General features: G+C 49.6%; 1 protein-coding gene across 12 annotated transcripts; it reads left to right on the top strand.

Moving 5' to 3' along the window:
* Nucleotides 1-21: 21 nt before the first annotated feature.
* On the top strand, nucleotides 22-9,263 carry Znf575 (zinc finger protein 575). Of its 12 annotated transcripts, none has more exons than XM_029555501.1 (4): nucleotides 50-126; nucleotides 7,039-7,136; nucleotides 7,790-7,957; nucleotides 8,525-9,263. In XM_029555501.1, the coding sequence occupies exons 3-4, from the start codon at nucleotides 7,879-7,881 to the stop codon at nucleotides 9,244-9,246; spliced, it is 801 nt and encodes a 266-aa protein (XP_029411361.1). In that variant the 5' UTR covers nucleotides 50-126; nucleotides 7,039-7,136; nucleotides 7,790-7,878; the 3' UTR covers nucleotides 9,247-9,263. The 12 variants fall into 12 exon arrangements, with proteins under 12 accessions (XP_029411357.1, XP_029411358.1, XP_029411361.1 ...); XM_029555499.1 differs by lacking the exon at nucleotides 50-126 and adding an exon at nucleotides 151-289; XM_029555502.1 differs by lacking the exon at nucleotides 50-126 and adding an exon at nucleotides 151-271.
* The last annotated feature ends 3,312 nt before the right edge of the window (nucleotides 9,264-12,575 follow it).

Consider the following 12,575-nt stretch of genomic DNA (forward strand, 5'->3'; position numbering starts at 1 on the left):
GCGGGACGGGGCGGGGCCTGCCTTAAAGGGGCCGCGGGCGTAGGGCTGGGGACCACCCGGAGATGGCAGACACCCAGCAAGACAGCGAGCCACGCAGGGACACTCTGAAGGCCAGGCCTCAAGAAGGTACTCAGAGGTACTGGTGCAGAAACAGACTAGGAGAGAAATGGAGATCCGCCAGGCGCTCAGACATGGGGAGTTTTGCAGGAAAACACGTGGTCGCATAGTCATCCTGACAAAGAAGGAAAAAATCGAAATTGAAGGCCACTAGGTTTGGAGGAACTGTTGGGTGGGTGCCTGGATATTAGTCTTAATTTTCCTAATGTTCATTTTCAGGGGTTTCTTTTCCTTGTTTTACCTTTGGTTTTGAGACAAAATGTTGCCTTATACCACAGGCTGGTGGGGAATTCTGGCAATCCTCCTGCCTCAGCCTTCCAACAAAAATTGTATGTATTTGTTTGTTTGTTTAATTTTTATTTATTTGTTTGTTTGTGGGCTGAAGAGATGGCTCAGTTATGAGCACTGACTGCTTTTGCACAAGACCCAGGTTTGAATCCCAGCACCCACATGGTGGCAAACAACCACCTGTACCTCCAGATCCAGGGAATCCTGATGCACTCTTCTGATCTTTGAATAACATCATGCAGGCAATACACTCATACATAAAAATAAATAATTTTTTTTTAATTTTTTAAAATTATTATGTGTGTCTGTGCAGCTTAGAGAACAGCTTTGTGGAGTCGGTTCGCACCTTCACATAGGTTCCAGACCTCAAACTCAGGTCCCTGTTCCTCTGTATGTCCTCCCTAATAGCCTTTGGTTTCCCTCTTCCTCTCCCATTCAAGTCTTTAGGCATCACAACACTCAACTAGCTCTGGATCCTTGATGTAAGTGAACAAAGACTGTTTTTAGAGGCTCTCACCTCAACAGAAGAACAAACATCCCCACTCTGAGCTTGCAAGATATAACAGAAAATATGGATATGTATGTATGTGTATATGTGGAAGGTCTTGAGAAGAATAAAACCTAGCTGGGTGTGGTGGCACACACCTGTAATCACAGCATTTGGGAAGCGGAGGCAGGAGAATCAGGAGTTCAAAGTCATTCTCAGCTACCTAGGGAGTTCAAGGCCAGCCTGGGCTACAAAATCCCAGTTTCAAAATACCAAGAGGGAGAATAGCATGGGTGAGTGGGTAAAGGCACCACTTACTTCAAAACCTGTTGACTTGAGTTTGATTTCTGGGACCCACACGGTGAGACGAGAGAACCAACTTAGGCAAATTGTCCTCAACCCTCCATGTATTTCCCTCCCTCCTCCAAATAAATAAACAAAATGTAATTTAAAAAGAAAATGAACAAAAGAAGAGGGGAGCCAAAGGCTATCGGGAGACACATAGAGAACAGGGATTACAGCATGGTAGCTGTAATCCCAGCAATTGAGAGTCTGAGGCAGGACGTGTGCCATGGGTTCGAAGCCTGAGCTACCGAGTGAGACTGTCTCAAAAACAAAACAAACAGGAGCTGGGGAGATGGCTCAGCTGTTAAAAGAACTTGTTGCTCTTGCAAAGGACCTGAGTTCAGTTCCCAGCACCCACATGGGGGCTCACAACTGTCCATAACTCCAGTTCCAAGGAATCCGACTCCCTCTTCTGGCTTCTGCAGGCACCAAGCACACACATGGTCTATAGACATACATGCAGGCAAACATTCACATAAAATAAAAATAAATGGCTCAGCAGTTAAGAGCACTGGCTGTCCTTGCAGACGACCCAGGTTCAATTCCCAGCACCCACATGGCAGCTAATAACCACCTGAGGATCCAATTACCTTTTCTGACCTCCTTGGGCAATGCACAACACAAGTGCACTTACATACATAGAGGCAATACACTTATATGCATAAAATAAAATAATAAAAATATTTTTAAGTAAAACAAAACTGATTCAGAAGATTGTGAGGATGGGGAGACAGGAGATCAGAGCAGGAAGCAATGTGTGGAGAGAGACAAGAAGAAACACAAGGGGAGACACGGAGCATTTTGCTCATTCTTCCAGGCACTCATGGGGTCCAAGCTTGAAGAAGCTAGGATCCAGAGAAGAGTTTTTAGCCAAGTTGGAGAGAGAAACAGTGGGGAAGCCAGGAAACAGGGACCCTTAGACACTGCTGAAGAGCGAACCATACAAGATCTCCTCATCCTTGATGTCCTTCCCTATTGTTCTGACAGGACTTTTGATCCCTGCCCCCATAGGGTACCCCTGGCCTGTGCAAGATAGATAAATGCTCCACCAAGCTCTATTCCTGAGCTATGCCCCCAGCCCCTCACTGGGAGATTCTAGGCAGGGGCTCTACCATTGAGCCATGCCCCCAGCCCTTCATTAGTGCATTCTAGGCAAGCACCGCCCCCAGCCCACTTATTTTTCTACACCATTTCCAAATTACTTACCTGTCTATTGAAAGACACCCTGGTGTTTGTTCGTTTGTCACACTAAACTGTGAGATGGTCCAAAGAACTAGAAACTTTGACTTCATCTCAGCTGACTGGCTCTGTGACTTGGGGCTAAAAACATCTTTTACTGGGTTTCAGATCCTCTTCTGTAAACTAAAGTTGAAAATAATCTTCCTGGGGCTGGAGAGATGGCTCAGTGGCTAAGAACACTGGTTGTTCTTGCAGAAGACCCGGATTCGAATCCCAGCACCCATATGGTAGCTAACAACTGTCTGTAACTCCAGTTCCAGGTGATCTGACAGCCTTTTCTCTTCTGTCCTCCATGGGCATTGTATGACACAGGTGCACTTACCTACATGCAGGTGATACATGCATACACACATAAAATAAAAATAATAAAATATTTTTTTAAAAAAAGAGTTCTTTCCAACAATTGTTGGATTTTGAGGAGTTATTTAATTTAATTTTTATAGATTTATTTATTTATATTTTATGTCTATGAGTGCCTCCATGTATGTATGTACACCACAAGCATGCAATGCCAGCAAAGGCCAGAGAGGCCTTTGTCAGATCCCCTGGAGCTGGAGTTTACGGGCAGTTGTGAGCCATCCAACCTGAATGCTGGGAATTGAACCTGAGTCTTCTGCAAGAGCAGCAAGTGCCCTTAACTGCCGAGCCACCTCTTTAGTCTCTGGATTTTGAAAAAAGACATTAATGTGTATGAGTGTTTTGCCTGCATGCGTATAAGTGTATGGCGTGTATGCATTTCCAGAAGAGTGCATTGGATCCCCTGGAACTGGAATTACCAGATGGTTGTTAGGCAGCCTCTGAGCTCTGGAAACCAAAACTTAGTCCTCTGCAAGATGCACTTAACTGCTAAACCATCTCTCTAGCCCCTCATTCTCTCTTTAAATACATATATATGTATATATACATTAATTTTGTGTATGTTTCTAAGTGTAATGTGTGGCATTTGCTACAGAGTAATCCAGGGGATTCAAAAGAGGGCACCTGGGTGATTACAGCCGCCCTGTAATCCCAGAGTTCAGGAGGTAGAGGTAAATTCAAAATCATAGCAAGAATCAGTCACATACGAAGCGGGGTTAGAGGTGTAACTCGGTTGGTAGAGTGCTTGCTTTCTTAAGTATGTTGGAGGTCCTGATCCTGCCCCTCCCCCCCCAGCACCACACAAACCTTTCTGGTGGTACACACCTGTGATCCCAGCACTTAGGAGGTAAGGCAGAAGAGGTAGAAGTTAAAGATCATCTTCGGGTATATACCAAATTTGGGGCCAGCCTGGGCTACGAGATCCTACTGAGGTTAGGTTGGGTGCTGCAGAGATGACTCAGAGGTTAAGAGCACTGACTGGTCTCATGCAGAAGACCTAGGTTTGGTTCCCACATGGCAGCTAATAACCATCCATAACTCCAGTTTCAGGGGATCCGACACCCTCTCCTGGCCTCCATGGTCATTGCATGACATGAGTATACATGGCTACAGGCAAAACACTCATATACATAAAATATAAATAAATATAATAAATAAATAAATAAAAATTTAAAGGTGGGAGCAAGGTGGTTCAATGGGTAGGACATTTGTGCTCCTTGGGCTTGCGGCCAAGCCTGATGTCCTGAGTTCGATCCCTAGAACCCACATGGTAGAAACGAGAGAGCAGACTGCCAAACATTGTCCTCTGATTTCCATGTGTTTAACATGCACATGCCCACCTCCAGAATATGTAAATGTAAAATAATTAAGTAAAGACAAAGATGTGGGAACCTAAATCAGCTGACATTTCCTGTGTTTATCTGACCCACTAGCTCCTTTCCTTGGAGGAGCTGGGGTGTGACCTGGAGCCTCTTTCATTCTAGGAAAGTGCTCTACTAGCCCCACCGCTGAGACACTCCCCAGCCCCACTTCCCATGTTTAAACCCCTACCCCAGTTGGTCACTGAATTTGGGTCCTTCCCAAGCCCTTTGACCCTGCATCCTGCATTCTCCTCAGCATCCTTTTCCACACAGAAAGCTGTGAGTTGTTATCTGTTCAACAAGGTTTTGTTGTGTGGGGAGCCCTGATCTTGATTCTGGAGATAAGCAGGAGAGGTAAGTTGTCTATCTTAACAAAACATACATTCTAGAAGGCCAGTGTATGGTGATAAAGAGGAGGTGACAACAGAGGCTGGAGAGGAGGGTGGCCAGGGAAGCCTCCTGCTATGCTAAGATCTGAGCTGAGACTCCAGGAAAGCAAAGACATAGAAGAAAGGCTCTGGGGAAAGAAGGAGCAGACTGTGCAAAGGCCCTGGGGTAGGACTGACTACAGCATGCACAAGAGTCTGAAGGAAGGCCAGGCTCTGGGGCAGGGCAACACTTGAGCGGATACAGCAGGGTCCTTCCCATCTTGAGGTCTGCTCCCTTGCTCTTCATGGGATAACTTGACCCCATGGAGCCCAATTTAATGCATAATAAAACCAAAAATATTGAGCCTGTAAGATAGCTCAGTGGGTAAGGGTGCTTGCCTCCAAGCCTGACGACCTGAGTTTGATCCCCAGAACCTACTAGGGTGGAAGGAAAGAATGTACTCCCACAAGCTGACCTGTACCTCCACACACAAATGCCACAGGCGCGCGCACACACACACACACACACACACACACACACACACACACACACATACAAACACTCAAATATATGTAAAAAAAAAATTTTGATGCTGGTAAAAAATGGCTCAGTGGTTGAGTGCTTTGCTGCTCTTCCAGAGGACCCAAAGTTCTGTTCCCAGCACCCACCCACATTTGGTGACTCACAACCACCTGTAACTCCAGCTCCAGGAGATCCAAGATTTCCAAGAGTGTGCACAGATATACACATAAATAAAAATAAAATAATCTAATCTTTAAAATATTATTGGAGACATTGAATACTCTAAGCAATTTGTAAACACTTTACATTGATTCTTTTAATTAATACCTAGAACCTTCTATTTGATACATGAGGACACTGAGGCCCAGAAATATGTAGTGACTTGCCCATGGTCACACACCTTGAAAGTGGCAGAGTCGGGTGCAAACCAGTTACTGGGCACCATCAAATAATTTCCTGTGGCTCCCAAGGCTGGCCAGATCTGTGAGTATTTGACTGGAGACACTCCTATGCAGGAGACTTTTATGGGCTCTACATCGTGATATGGACAGGAAATTGTACTGTCCGTGGAGCAGAACTCAGGTGCCACCCTGGGCCTGGTACCAGAATAAAGTCTGGGCATTCCTGGACCCAGGGGAGGAGGGAGGTGGCACTGGCTTCAGAGTGTGACCTGCAACTTCTTAGTCACCCAGGGGAGAAGGGGCAGGGGCAGGGTGCTATGTAAACACTGGTCAGCTAAGAGACCAGATTCTACAAAGGAAACCGCTTGTAGAAGCTAAACTCGGGCTATCCATAAACTTTTCTGAAAGATGTACTGAATCCATAACGAAAGCTTGTGGGCAAAGGCACTTGCCCCCAGGTGTGGCGACCTGAGTTCGGTCTTCCACGGAAGGAGAGAATCCACCACCGCAGTTTGTTCTCTGCTCTTCACACACGCACTGTGGCACAAGCGTGCCCATGCACACACACAAATAAGTAAATAGATGTCGTTTTTAAAATATATTTTATTTATTACTTTTATGTGTACGAGTGTATTGCCTGCATGTATGTAAGTGCACCCGTGTCATTCAAAGGTCAGAAGAGGGCATCTGGATTCCCTTGGAACTGGAGTTAGGGACAGGTGTTAACTGCCATGTGGGTGCTGGGAATTGAACCCGGGTCATCTGCCAGAACAGCCAGTGCTCTTAATCGCCGAGCCATTTCTCCAGCGCCCCCACCCCCATGTAATTTTAATCTCAGCATTTGGGAGATGGAGGCTGGAAGATAAAGAGTCAAGGCCACCCTCAGATACATAGAGAGTTCGAAGCCAGTCTGGTCTTCATGAGACCCGGTCTCAAAAAAAGGCGGGAGTGCACCTACACTCTAGTGAGCCATCTAGACACCACGTCCAGCCGCGCACTTTCCTAGGGTCCTTTGGCCGGGAGGCTTCGCATTTGCTCAAGAACTTGTCTGCCTGGTGGTGCATCCACCCCTTCCTTCCATTCTATCTTGCCTGCCCCCTAAAGCAGCTTCTGCTAGCCACGACTGCGCATGCGTGCCGATGCCCCCCTCCAGCCCCGCAAGAGAGGAGGGGATGTAAGTGAGGCTGGGCCTGGCGGCTCGCCGCGCACCCTCTCTCCGCGTTTCCCTCGCGTGTCTCCCAGCGCGCGCGGGGCAGTGTAGGTCCGAGGGCTGCTGAGGTGCAGCTGCGTCAGCCGGGAAGGGAGGGTTCCGGAGCGCCGCCCCCGGGGAGGGGCCGTCCTGCAGGTGAGGAGGGCAGGGGGGGTCCTGGTCCACCTGAAAAAGAGTGTAGACTGGGCGCCAGGACCTCCCGGAGGAGGGGTCGATTTGACTCCGGATGCCCTGGTTTTGGAGGGGTGCATGGATGCTTGGAACTCCCTCCGGGGAATGTCCACTAAGGGTGGACTGACTGGATTGCTACAGACAACATGGTCCTGCCGCATTTTCCTCCAGATCTCCCCTCTCTATCCTCCTCGTCGCCAGTTCCACGCCAGGGATGAGATGTAGCGACCAGAAGGGCACGGTGGACATGGCTTCAATGGACTGAGACGGTAAAGCCACTCTTCCACGCGAAATCCCGCCCATGCGCTCAGAGGCCCCTCCCCCGGGACAGCGCGGCCGAGGGTCCGCCCACTGCGCCCGAAGGCCGGACCCCGGGCTTGGGGGAAGCTGCCACCGACTTTGATCTATTTTGTATAGCCCCGCCCATCCTGGGTTTAGGGTTCCGCCCACTCGGAAATAGGCCTCGCCCCTCATTCTCCTAATAATGGCTGAGTTCTGGTTGCAGAAGCCTCACCAATTCTTCTAGTCCTGGGTTTAAAAGCAAAGAAAAAAAAAGCAAAGAGAGTAGTATCTCCTGGTTAGATTTGCATGGCCACGCCCGCTATGCGCTTAGGCTCCACCTTCTAGCTAGCTGCCTCTCCTGGCTAGGATCCCACTTGCCAAACCTTGAATCTAAACAGACTGACCTTCTGATTTCTAAAAAATTTTTAAAGGCATTTTATTTTATGTGTGTAAGAGTTTACCTGCATATATGTATGTGCACCGTGTGTGTGCAGTGCCCACATATGGGGGCGTCAGATCACCTGGAACTAGAGTCAACAGGCGGTAGTGAGCTGCCACGTGGGTGCTGGGAACCAAAACCCAGGTCCTCTGCAAACACAGCAAGAGCTCTTAACCACGGATCCATCTCTTCTGACTTTAGGCCTTCCACCCCTGTCTGCATAAACTTGTAATCACCGGACGTCATCCTGGTCCCCTGTCCTGCTGCCCCTAGGTTCCTCTGCCAGCAAGATGCTGGACCGAAGTGTGAAGTCCGAGGACGCGGACGCAGAACCTACTCCCACTTTCGAGGACCTGGTGACAAAGGGAGGTGAGTGCAGCCACTCCTGAGTACGGATCACAGTTCCCCCGCCCCCCCAGTGACAGCTGAGGAGACCCAATATTAGGACCCTTTGATACCCCGGTCCCCAAGCAGGTTGTGGGAAATTATCCCATCTGATTAGGCCGCCCTTTTCCTGAGAGCTCTGGAAATGACAGAAGGCACTTGGTGTGCGTGTGGGGGGGTAATCTGGGATTACAGGGTGATTTTGCATAGCCCTGCCCCGCCTGGGTTTAGGGTGATACTCGAAGTGCACAGTTTAGTAGCTCTGGGGACCCTTAAGATTGTGCGTGGGGACAGAGGGCAAGCAGATGCGATTCCTTCTGGGAAATCAGTGTTTGACACTTGCCTGTTCAGATACTGTGAGACGCCCCGCCAAAATTAAGAGATGGCCCAGCCTGGGGCGCCCGCCTATAAATACCAGCGTTCAGGAGATAGAGGCAGGCGGGTCTCCAAGAGGTTGGATCTCCAAGAGTTTGAGGCCAGCCTGGTCTACATAGTGAACTCCAGGACAGCCAGGGCTACATAGTGAGACTCTGTCTCCCCCTCTCTCCAAAGAGAGAGAGCGAGAGAGGGCGTGCCTCTTCCCGGAAGCCCACCTGCTCTCGCGTCCCGCAGCTCCCCATCAGGCCCTGCCTCCGAACCAGCCACCCGCCTCCGGGAGAGCGACTTCCCCGCCCCGCCGGCGGCCCCCGCCGCAGCGCCCGCACCGCTGCCCCGACTGTGACAAGGCCTTCTCGTACCCCTCCAAGCTGGCCACGCACCGGCTAGCGCACGGCGGCACCCGGCCGCACCCATGCCCGGACTGCCCCAAGGCCTTCTCCTACCCCTCCAAGCTGGCGGCGCACCGCCTCACGCACAGCGGAGCGCGCCCGCACCCCTGCCCGCACTGCCCTAAGGCCTTCGGCCACCGCTCCAAGCTGGCGGCGCATCTCTGGACCCACGCGCCGGCACGCCCCTACCCGTGCCCCGACTGCCCCAAGTCCTTCTGCTACCCCTCCAAGCTGGCGACCCACCGCCACACGCACCACGCCACCGACGCCCGCCCCTACCCTTGCCCACACTGCCCCAAAGCTTTCTCGTTTCCCTCCAAACTGGCCGCCCATCGCCTGTGTCACGAACCCCCCACCGCGCCAAGCAGCCAGGCCACCAGCCGGCACCGGCACCGATGCTCCAGCTGCGACCAGGCCTTTGGCCAGAGACGCCTCCTGCTGGTTCATCAGCGCAGCCACCACCAGTCGGAGGGCCAGGGGGAGAGAGAGAGCCCTCGCCATCAATAAAGAGGTGGGATTTCTAAGATCGGTTGTTATATGTGGACTTCCCTCCAACAGGGTGAAAGACTGGGTCCTGCTTGCTATGGAGCCCATGACAGCCTGGAACTCACTATGTAGCCCAGGCTAGCTTCTGACTCTCCAAACCCTCCATCCTTTTGTCTCTGCCTTCCAAATGCTGGGGTTCCAGGTATGTACCACCATGGTCATTTGTTCTGGTTGTTCCGGTTGTTGTTTGATTTGATTTTTGGTGCGTTTTTTAAAATATTTTTTTGGGGGGGATATGTGTATGAGAGTATTGCTTACATGTGTGTAAGTGCATCCGTGTCATGCAATGAATGCCTGGAAGGTCAGAAGAGGGTGTCAGATCCCCTGGAACTGTAGTTATGAACCCAAAGCCACTATGTGGGTGCTGGGAACTGAATCCAGGTCCTCTGCAAGAGCAAGCCAGTGCTCTTAACCAGAGTCATCTCTCCAGCCCCTGATGTTTGGTTATTTGAGACAAGGTCTCCCTGTAGCCCCAGCTGGCCTGGAACTCCCTAGCCTTGATCTCACAGAGATCTGCCTTCCTCTGCCTCCCAAGTGATGAACTAAAGGCGTGTGCCACCATTTCCAGCCACTATGCTCATTTAAGGTTGGCCGTTTATACTGGAATCAGCTTTGGAAGGCTGAAGAACCCTGGAGTGGCTGGTGTCGGCCACAGGGTTAGCCCCAGGTTCAAACCATGAGCCCAGAACTGTGGTTAATGACAATGGCTGTGTGTGTCTCCCTGCCCATTTATAAGGCAAAGGTAAAAACCCTGCTGGCATCCTGGGTTAGTGAGAAACATGGGCACACAAGCTCTTTCCTTATTGTTGTTGAAAGTTTAACTTGGTGCCTCCACCTTGGCCATAAGGCATTTAAAACACATGCTTGCTTGTCACAGCACCCATAGGAATGCATCCTATAAACTCACACTGTAGTAAAGTCACACTGTGGTGTGGCCAGACTGGGAACAGTCCATCATGTCACCAGAGGTCAGTGAACGGAGGGCCATGTGTGGCTGTAGGAAAGAGGCCAGCACTGTGTGCTGAGATACAAATGGCCCTGAGCACGAGGTGACGAGGCCAGAGCAAAGGGCAGACCACAGGCAGCACAGAAACACTAGAGAGCTTGATGTCAGTCTGTCTTCGCCTTCGTAGGCCATGCTATATCTGCTCTTAGGCAACGCCACTGCTCGAGCACAAAAGCAGACACATACATCGTATGTATGAAGTGTCATGGCTGTGTTCCAGCAGTCGACAGGCTGGATTTTGCCTGAGCTGCAAGTTGTCAACCCCTGCTGTGGATGAATGGGGAAAGGAAGGCCATCAGCAAAAGAGGCTGAGAGGCGTGGGAAAAGCTGGATGGGATCCTGTGGTACTAAGAACAACAGCCCCCCAAAAGATGTTCACACATTCAAATCCTCAGAATCTGCATTAGCCCAGAATCGGCAAAAGGGCCCTGGCAGATGTTTAAGGATCTTGTCTTGGGGCAGGGAAATGATCTGACTTTCTGATGGGCTCCTTCCTTGTGGGACAGGGCAAAAGAGTCAGAGATCTCAAGAGAGAAACAAGAGGGTTGAAAGGCCCACTGAGGAATCTGGGCAGCCAGGCTGACTGCAGACCTGTGGACATCTTGTTTTTAGGCCAGCCAGATGAACTACCAACCTCCAGAACTGTAAGAAAATAAACGAGTGTCGTTTAAAGGCACTACACTTATAATTTACCAAGCAATAGGAAATAGGGCTGGGAAGACAGCTCAGTGGGACAAGTACTCTGCACAAGCATGAAGACGAGTTCAAATCCCCAGCACCCATGTAAAAAGCCAGGTGTGACACTGGGCACTCAGCAAGTAGAGGCAGGTAGATCTCTGAGTTCCAGTCCAGCCTGGTCTACAGGCCAGCCAGAGCTACGTAGTGAGACCCTGTCTAAAAAAAGGGGGAGCAGGCTAAAGAGATGGCTCAGCAGGTAAGGGTTGTTCTTAAAGAGGACCTGGGTTCAGTTCCCAGTATCCACATGGCAGCTAACAACCATACATCAGTCCTAGGGGATCCAACACCCTCTTCTGACCTCCATGGGTACTGCACAACATGGGTGCACTTTCAGAAATGCAAGCAAAACACTCATACACATAAAATAAAAATAATAAAATATTTTGAAAACAATTTCTTAAGCCAGGTGTGGCTACTCACCCACTCCTGCAACCCTAGTGTGGAGAGGTGGAGGAGAGACAGGAGCATGGCTGGGGCTTGCTGACCACCAGCCCAGCTTCAGGTTTAATGAGACCCTGTCTAAAGGGAACAAGGTAGAGAGCAATGGACAGGACACCTGTGGCCTTCGTGTCTGCACACACACATGCACATGTACCATACAAAACAAAAATAAGGAGAATCAAGCTGGGCATGGTGGCACACACCTTTAAAGGAGACCCTGTCTCAAAAAAGACCAAAAAAAAATTTTTTTTATTGATTCTTTTTTGTGTTTTGGTCTTTTTTGAGACAGGGCCTCCCTGTAGCCCCAGCTGTCCTGGAACTCACTATGTAGACCAGGCTGGCCTCAAACTCACAGAGATCCTCCTGCCTCTGCCTTCCCAGTGCTGGAATTAAAGGTGTGCGCCATCACACCCGGCAGAATCTCTGGAGAGATGGTTCAGTGGGTAAAGAATACTGGTTGCTCTTGCAGAGGATCCGGGTTCAAGTCCCAGCACCCACATGGCAGCTAACAATTATCATTAACTCCAATTCCAGGGGAATCTGGTGCCCTTTGACCTCCTTGGGGACTGCATGACATGGGTGCACTTACATACATGCAGACAATACATTCATACACATAAAATTTTTTAAAATTTTTGGTCTTTTTTGAGATAGGGTCTCCCTATAGCCCCAGCTGGCCTGGAACTGTATAGACCAGGCTGGCCCCGAACTCACAGAGATCCACCTGCCTCTGCCTCCTGAGTACTGGGATTAAAGGCGTGCACCACCACGCCTGGCAAAATAAAAATATTTTTATAAAAAGTAAAAGCATCTCAGAAACAATGCCTAGCTAGTCACAAAAACCAGAGGGAACCATATTATTCCTACAATCTACTGACAAATTATACATAACAGATCAAGAAAAATATCTCTAGATAAGGTTTATTTGAGACCAACTGGTCATTACCCAAGATTTATCTGCAAGACACACAGTAATTAAAAATGCCAGAATGGTGGAACTAACCTTCTTGGATGTTTAACAGACATCCTTTGAGGTCTATAATAATTTGTCAGAGGGTCATAAAGGACACTTTTTTCTCCTTCCCCTCCTAGGTCGACTAGTGCC

The sequence above is a fragment of the Nannospalax galili genome, unplaced genomic scaffold (genome assembly GCF_000622305.1).
Source record: "Nannospalax galili isolate Female #2095 unplaced genomic scaffold, S.galili_v1.0 scaffold385, whole genome shotgun sequence".
Classification (NCBI taxonomy): domain Eukaryota; kingdom Metazoa; phylum Chordata; class Mammalia; order Rodentia; family Spalacidae; genus Nannospalax; species Nannospalax galili.

Coding starts and splice junctions, on each gene's coding strand:
- Znf575 (XM_029555497.1), top strand. CDS start 63: ATGGCAGACACCCAGCAAGACAGCGAGCCACGCAGGGACACTCTGAAG. Junction 127..7,861: donor GAAGGCCAGGCCTCAAGAAG/GTACTCAGAGGT, acceptor TGCTGCCCCTAG/GTTCCTCTGCCAGCAAGATG. Junction 7,958..8,524: donor GGACCTGGTGACAAAGGGAG/GTGAGTGCAGCC, acceptor CTCTCTCCAAAG/AGAGAGAGCGAGAGAGGGCG.